The 8,326-nt window shown below is 42.8% G+C and overlaps 1 protein-coding gene across 2 annotated transcripts in view; it reads right to left on the reverse strand.

The window, feature by feature from the left end:
- Epb41l5 (erythrocyte membrane protein band 4.1 like 5) overlaps window positions 1–8,030 on the reverse strand; it is a 140,934-nt gene extending 132,904 nt beyond the window's left edge. The window contains exons 1-2 of one of the 2 annotated variants that reach the window (XM_048329814.1): window positions 7,688–8,030; window positions 780–967 (exon numbers count right to left, since the gene is read on the reverse strand). In XM_048329814.1, coding sequence (XP_048185771.1) covers window positions 780–959 — 180 coding nt within the window. In that variant the 5' untranslated portion in view covers window positions 960–967; window positions 7,688–8,030. The remainder of the gene's footprint in view (window positions 1–779; window positions 968–7,687) is intronic. The other variant, XM_048329815.1, reaches the window with a different exon arrangement.
- Window positions 8,031–8,326: the final 296 nt, after the last annotated feature.

An 8,326-nucleotide genomic window follows, 5' to 3' on the forward strand; every position in this document is an offset into this window, starting at 1 on the left:
AATTATATTTTAAAATAATAATTGTTCAGTAAGGGTGTTTGGGGCCTTGGGTTTTTTTTGGGTGATTTTTTTGTTTGTTTGTTTATTTTTGCCAGTCCTGGAGCTTGGATTCAGAACCTGAGCACTGTCCCTGTCTTCTTTTTGCTCAAGGCTAGCACTCTACCACTTGAGCCACAGCACCACTTCTGAGCCACAGCACCACTTCTGGCTTTTTCTGTATATGTGATGCTGAGGAATCAAACCCAGGGCTTCATGTATACGAGACAAACACTCTACCACTAGGCCATATTCCCAGCCTCTCAATAAGAATTTTAAGAGATCTACTAGATTACAGTATAAACTACCATCATTAAAATCACACATACACACGCGCACGCTGAGTGTGGTGACTTATGCCAGCAATCCTAGCATTCAAAAGGCTGGGAACGTTCAAAACCAATCTGGGTTACATAGCAAGGTGCTAGTACTTTGTCCCTATCTGCCTTTCTCTTCTGCCCTATCACTTAACTGTTTACATTAATTTCAGAGAGAAATACTATCATTTGTTCTAAGTTTACAACATGATTCATGTATCATAATATTATAGTTCTGACCCATATTCCTCACATAACCTAAATCCCTCTGGATAATCATTATCTGAAAGCACAAATCAAGAAACTAATTTTGCTGGAAGCAAGGCAAGTGGTAGAGTGCCAGTCAAGCAAACCTAAGCCCCAAGTTCAAACTCAACACAGCAAAAATAAAATAAAATAATGCAGAATTTACAGCTGAGCACATACCGGCAAGTCCACACTAACATCAGTACCATCCAGAAGGGATACCCGGCAGGTGATGATGGACTTTGAATCTCCAGCTGCAGGAATGTGTGTGGCTGCTCTTTGTGCCTCTCTGAGTCGTTCTTTCTCAGCATGTTTACGCATAGACCTGCGCCCAAGAGTTCTACGCAGGAAGCTCAGCATTTTTGTCACTATACAACCAGAGAGAAAAAAAATGACATCAGGAAAAACAGAATCCTTCATCTTACAGGCAGTCAAACAGTATTATTTAGTAAAGTCCTGTGCACATCAATTTTTAAAATAACTAAAATTTGCTACTTTTATACAAATTTAAAAACATGTTTTATAGGACAAAAATATTTAAGTAATTTTAATATAAATCTTAAGTACTATCATATTAAAACACAAATGTCATTTTTTGAACTTTGAATGTCTCATTGCAGTTTCCCTAAAACTATATTTGTTTTCAGACTTCTAAATTCCTTATGTCAATGAAACCCTGCTTCTTTTCTTTTTTATTCCATCAGTATCTCCCAAATAACATTCTCTAAAGTTAGTCATTTCCCCTAACCACACTTCCACTAGACTTTTTGTTGTTTTCATTAATCAGATTATAATTACCAATTTATCTGTCTCCATTTTTTGGCCAGTTCTGGGGCTTGAATTCAGGGGCTGAACACCATCCCTGACTTTTGTTTAAGGCTAGCACTCTACCACTTGAGCCACAGCACCACTCTGGCTTATTCTATATATGTAGTGCTGACAAATGGAACCCAGGGCTTCATGTATGGAAGGCAAGCACTCTACCACTAGGCCATATTCCCAACCCTATCTGTCTTCTTTATTATAAGCAATTTGAGACACAATCCTTAACTCTGAGAAGGTGGCCACTCATTACAATTCATAATTCTGAACAAATGTTGAGTGCATAATCAACTATTCCTAACAAATACTAACAGACACTGTATTATTGTGATGATTAAGCCATGGGCAGCGCCTTTTATTTAGTAAATGATGAATACAGGAATTCAAAATTCTGATTTTCTGATTCCAAATCTTGGTCTCTCATCTACTATATGCCACAGAAACATTCATGTGAAATGAAATTCACATTTTAGAAGGAAATTTAAAACTTCTTATGAGGGGCTGGAGATATGGCCTAGTGGCAAGAGAGCTTGCCTCGTATACATGAGGCCCTGGGTTCAATTCCCCAGCACTACATATACAGAAAATGGCCAGAAGTCGTGCTGTGGCTCAAGTGGCAGAGTGCTAGCCTTGAGCAAAAGGAAACCAGGGACAGTGCTCAGGCCCTGAGTCCAAGGCCCAGGACTGGCCAAAAAAAAAAAAAAAAAAACTTCTTATGAAAACACATATGAAGAAAGCTAGGTGTTGGTGGCTCACACATATAATCCTAGCTATTTGGTAGGCTAACATCTGAGAATCAAGGTTCAAAGCAGCAGACAAATTAAAGTTTGTTTTTTGTTTTTGTTGCCAGTCCTGGGGCTTGGACTCAGGGCCTGAGCACTGTCCCTGGCTTCTTTTTGCTCAAGGCTAGCACTCTGCCACTTGAGCCACAGTGCCACTTCTGGCTTTTTTTTATATATATATGGGGTGCTGAGGAATCGAACCCAGGGCTTCATGTATACGAGGCGAGCAACTTACCACTAGGCCATATTCCCAGCCCCCAAATTAAAGATTTTTATCTCCAATTAACTAGCAAAAAGCTGAATTGCAAGTGTAGCTCAGTAGTACAGTGCCAGCCTTGAACAAAAGAGTCAAGTGAGGACAAGACCCTGAGTTCAGGTCTTAGTACCAGTGTTCCCCACAAGAAAACACATGATGAATTATTATTTTCACACTGAATTCAAATTTTGGAAAGTAAAGTGTATAATTAGTTACTATGAGGCCGTGGGTTCAATCCCCAGCATAGAGATAGAGAGCAACAAGAGCAACTCAAAGCAAGGAAGAGATTTAAAATACATATCAATCATAAAATGTGGGCCTACTTTGGCTCTTCATTCAAATAAACTATTCTTTTTTCTAGAGTTCTCAAGATGTAATCATTAGGAGACTCTAAAAGCTACTTGAAAGACTTACCTTCTACATGAGCTAAAAATTATTTCAAAATAGTCATTATCCTTTGTCAAAATATAGTTCTTAAGCAGCCTATAACTACTTAATTTAAATTCATTTATAATTATGATTCAAAAAGACAAATATTAAACATCATATTTTAAATTTTTAATAGTTACAAACTGATGCAATCATTCTCATTTTACAAGTATACATGCTTCTGTGAAATTAGATAAATTGGCAAAGTCATTATAGGTATCAGTTGAACTGCCCCAGGAAATAATACACACACATTTGAAAACTGATTAGATTGCTTATGATAACCAAGAAACAAGTATTCTTTCTTCTAGGTAAAATTGTAGTATTCAAATCATGTTTTAGAAAACAAAAAGTTATTTTTAGACACATATACTGATACATTTATAGAAGAAATCACATCATTACTGGATATTTGTACCAAACACAAAGAAGGAAAAATCTGTACAGATGAAACCATCTGGCCTAATAACAACATACTGGGTGGTGGGCCTAGGTAGGCACATTACACTTTTCCATATGCGGAATTTTTTCATAATACAAGTTTCTCTTTGTGGTGGTACTAGAGTTTTGAACTTAGGACTTTGCCTAGGAAGGTACTCTACCACTTGAGCCAAACATACACACACTTTTTTTTTTCCTGGCTTATTTTTCAAATAAAGTTTGCCAATCTTCGGACCACAAACCTACCTATGCTTCTACCTATAAGCTGGGACAACAGGCACACAGCTTGGCTGAGATCGGGTCTCACTAACTTTTTGCCTGAGCTGGCCTTAATAGTGAATCTCCTGATCCTTACTCCTTAGTTAACTGGAATTACAGGCATTCATCACCACACCCAACACTCAACATTTCTTAAAGAAATGTTCAAAATTCACTATGACTTTTTGCTTCCTAAGAAACTATGAAATGATTTCTCTGACTTTATCCTGTAGACTCACTATATGAGCAAAATTATAAAAACAAAACAAACTTATAAAGACAAAAAAGCCACATTTCAGATTTAGAATTACTGTCTATTCTGAATCACAAATCTCAGTATTAAAGAATAACAAGTTCTTATCGAAAGAAAACACCCCAGAATAAACCATATAAGGGTTAAACATTTTAAGTGAAAAGAAATGAGTACTGGAAGGAAACAAATAGTATATTAAGGTGAAAGGATTTAAACAATTGTCTGCAAAAAGGTACTTTTAAAGGATTAATATACAGTTTAATAATCACCTTTTTTTTTGGCCAGTCCTGGGCCTTCAACTCAGGGTCTGAGTACTGCCCCTGGCTTCTTTTTGCTCAAGGATAGCACTCTGCCACTTGAGCTACAGCGTCACTTCTGGCCGTTTTCTATATATGTTGTGCTAGGGAATCGAATCCAGGGCTTCATATATAAGAGGCAAGCAATCCTGCCACTAGGCCATATTCCCAGCCCAATAATCACCTATTTTAAATCATTTATACAAACAACTCCATGGTGGAAAACGGCCAATATACAAACAAATCCTGAAAAAAAAAAAAAAAGATAATAAAAAGACTCATAAAATAATCCCAGTACTCAGGGTGCTAAGCAGGAGACGTTCAAGTTCCAAACCAGCCTGATCTACCCAGTGACACGTTATTTCAACAAGATTCATGAAAGATGCTTATTTAAATATATATATATATATGGCAGCAACCAAGAAAATTCAGGCTCAAAAATAAGTCAGGAGGGGCTGGGAATGTGGCCTTTGCTCATGCTACCATGAGCAAAGGAAGCACAGAACAATGCCCAAGCCCAGAGTTCAAGCCCAAGAACTGGCAAAATAAATAAAAAGGCCAAGTGCCTGTGGCTCACACCTATAATCCTAGCTATTCAGGAGGCTGAGATCTGAGGATTGTGGTTTGAATTCAGCCCAGGCAGAAAAGCCCCCATGAGACTCTTACTCCAATTAACTACTCAAAAACCAGAAGTGGCACTGTGACTCAAAAGTGGTAGAGTGCTAGCTAGCCTTGAGCAAAAGAGCTCCCAGTTCCTGAGCCTCAAGACCTATGGCCAACAACAAAAAGCCAGGTGCCAGAGGCTCACACCTGTAGTTCTTGTTATTTAAGAAGCTGAGATCTGAGAATCAAGGTTAGAAGCTGGCCAAACAAAAAGTCAGAGGCTCTCTCTCCAGTCAATGAGAAAAAAAACTGGATGGGAGGTATGGCTCAAGTGATAAAGCACTAGCCACAAGCAGACAAAGCAAAGCATAAGACCCTGAGTTTGAGCCCCAGAACATACACACTCAATGTTGAAAAAGAATGGGAGCAAGGTATTAGTGGCTCACTCCTATGATCCTAGCCCCTCAGGAAGCTGAGATCTAAGGATGGTGGTTCAAAGCCAGGCAGAGCAGAAAAGTCTGAGACTCTTCAATTAACCACCAAAAAGCCAGAAATAGAAGCAAAGCTGTGGTTGAAATGGCAGAGTGCTAGCACCCAGACCCTGAATTCAAATCCCAGGGCAATGGGGGCTGGGGATATGGCCTAGTGGCAAGAGTGCCTGCTTCATATACATGAGGCCCTGGGTTCGATTCCCCAGCACCACATATACAGAAAATGGCCAGAAGTGGCGCTGTGGCTCAAGTGGCAGAGTACTAGCCTTGAGCAAAAAGAAGCCAGGGACAGTGCTCAGGCCCTGAGTTCAAGCACCAGGACTGGCCAAAAAAAAAAAAAAAAGTCAAATCCCAGGGCAAGCACATGCACACGGAAAAGCCAGCAATAGAAATGAGAAAAATGAAAAGCAATTTCTTTTATACATTGTCATCTATGAAGAAGCTATTAAAGATCAAATAGACTATTTATATTCTATGTGTACAGCCTTTCATTCAGAATTTCTATTTTAGGCAAGATAGTCTAAAGAAATTGTCACATGTACCCTAAGTTGTTGGATTTTTCAATGTAAATAAGTAAAATTTAAATATGTCCACTGATATGTAAAAAGAAGAGTTTTCTCTAGAGAGAGTCAATTCAGATGACTTATATGAGCATGTCATTAAGGTTAAGTTTCCCCCCTCCCCAGTGATTTTTAGCCACATCTGATTTCTAGTTTAAAATTCTAATAGCATTGCCTCCTGATCCAGGTCCTACCATCCTGACCCTTATGGTTGTCTACTCTAGCCACGCTGTTGATATTATGCTCAACACTAGTCTTTTAAATCCCAGACCTTGTTTCATGAGCTGTTCCATCTTTCTAAAATAATCCTTTCCCATTTCACTTCACTTTCACATTATCCCTCTCACATCCCTAACTTTAGATCTACACCCAAAATGATTTTTTCTCAGAGAAACTCGCAGAGACTTCTGAATCCATCGTCATTATGCACCCCTCAATATTCCTAGGCTTTAGGACAGATAAAGACACTCTAATTACATACGTAAGTTTTTTTGTTGTTTAAAAAAAAACAACTGACAACTGTCCCAGTAAGACACAAGGACAGGGACCTACCTAGTCTGACTGGTTTACTACTGTAAACAACCTACAGATTAGATACTCAATAAATAGTCACACTAAAATGACACTAGAATTTGGGGATGATAGGTTCATGATTTCAAAAAAATAATGTCAATTCTAACTTTTCAACAATGAATCAAAGTTTTTCAATAGTAAAAATGAAAACTGAGACACAAAAATTCCTTCCTAAAAAAGACATATTTTCATAACCTCATAACCTACTGGTTTGTCATGAAATGTGTATGTGCTGTACATCTATTTTTTTTTCTTTGTACAATGATAGGATCAAATTCACAGTGGAGCCCTCCACATGCTAGGCAAGCACTCTCCCCAAGGGCCACATCCCCAGACCAGCATTGCTTCCTAATAAAGCATTATTGCCAATACACAGAAAATGCATGAAGATACCAGTATTTTGTCCCAGTAATTTCAATAAAGAAAACGTAACCGAGTAACTCAACGGTAGAAAAATTATACACATCATTTCTTAATGACGTTACCCCATGGGGGAAAGAGAGTAATCCTACCAACTACTTTTTAAAAATGTACAGGGGGTTACATTTACACAAGTCAGGTAAAGAGTACATCTCTTTTCAAACTATCTTACATACACAACCCACTATAGTAAGCAAGCAAGCAGAGTTCATCAACAGGTTGTGTTACAAATATAGTTAACTCGGTCGTGAGTTACACTACAAATTTAGTTCGAAACACAGGGGAGCCGAAGAGTCGCCGTCTGCACAAAGCCAGGGAGCTCAGCGATTGCTGGAGGCCAGGAGCCGCCGTGGGGGCGGGGAGACCCCCGGCCCTCGCCACTCCCCGGACAGCACCTGTTGCGCTCCACTCCTAAACCAGGAACCTCATCTCATCCCAAACTAGCCCAGAAGGTCCACTGGCGCGTGGGTCCTCAGCCCCCCGAGGTAAAACTCAAGGTGCCCTCCCCGGCCGCGCCCCGCCGCCTGTCCCTCGCCAGCTGGACGGCTACTATGCAGGGGAGGGCGGGCCCAGCTCCAACCCGCAACGCCCGAGACCCGGGCTAACCCGCGGGCAAGCCAGCGCGGCCGCCCCAACAACTTTAACCCGGCGGCGCCCCAGGCCCTCCGCGGCGGCGCAGCGCAGTATCGCCCGAAACTCGGCCGCGCAGCCCCATTGGCCGCCGCCGCCCCTCCCTCCCACCTCCTCCATTCTCCACAGTTCCCTCCGCTCCGCTCGGCACCGCGGGCTTCCGACCGAGCCGGCCCCGGGGAGGAGGCCGCCCGCGGGGAGCAGCGACAGAGGAGGGGTCCGGTCGCCCGAGGGGAGTGCGCTGCCAGTCGGGGCTGCCGGGCCGCGCACTTACCTGGGCAGGGAGAAGATGGCGGGACGGCGAAGGGGACGCGGTTCTCCGGCAACCTCAGGGGACAAGTCAGGGAAGAAGCCGAGGAGGGGGCGGCTCCCCACCAGACGCCGAGACGCCAAGAAATGGCGGCCCGCGGCGCGCGCCCACCCAGCGCTAATCCCGGGGAGGACCCTGGCCGCCGCCGTCCCGCCCCTTAAAACCCTACAACTCACGCCCACGGGGCGGGGCTATCGGCCCTTAAAAGGGCCGTGGCCCCGCCCCGGAAATTAGCCGGCCGGGCGCCGCGGGCTCAGCGGGCGACGCCCCCAGGCCGGGCCGGTAAAGGAAAGCTCCCACAGTCCAGGTCCCCGCGGAAAGCCGGCCCCGGCGCGTGCGAAGGGTGCGCGCCCATAGAGACCCCCCCCCCAAAAAAAAAATTCCTGTGGTGAGGGCGGCTCTCGAGAGCCCACCAAGTACCTGGAGCTAGGTTAAGTTATGCATTGGGTCAAGAAGTAAAGTCGTCCTGTAAATATTTATCGGCGTGTGCCTCCTCTCTCACCCATTCCCAAATCCTGGGGATTAAAATGCTGAAGCCCCTGCGGTTACAGGAACTCTCACCGGACGGGGAGAGAGACAGTAAACAAGCAAGTGTCAAGCGGA

The sequence above is a fragment of the Perognathus longimembris genome, chromosome 20, assembly GCF_023159225.1.
Source record: "Perognathus longimembris pacificus isolate PPM17 chromosome 20, ASM2315922v1, whole genome shotgun sequence".
In the NCBI taxonomy this organism is placed as follows: Eukaryota; Metazoa; Chordata; class Mammalia; order Rodentia; family Heteromyidae; genus Perognathus; species Perognathus longimembris.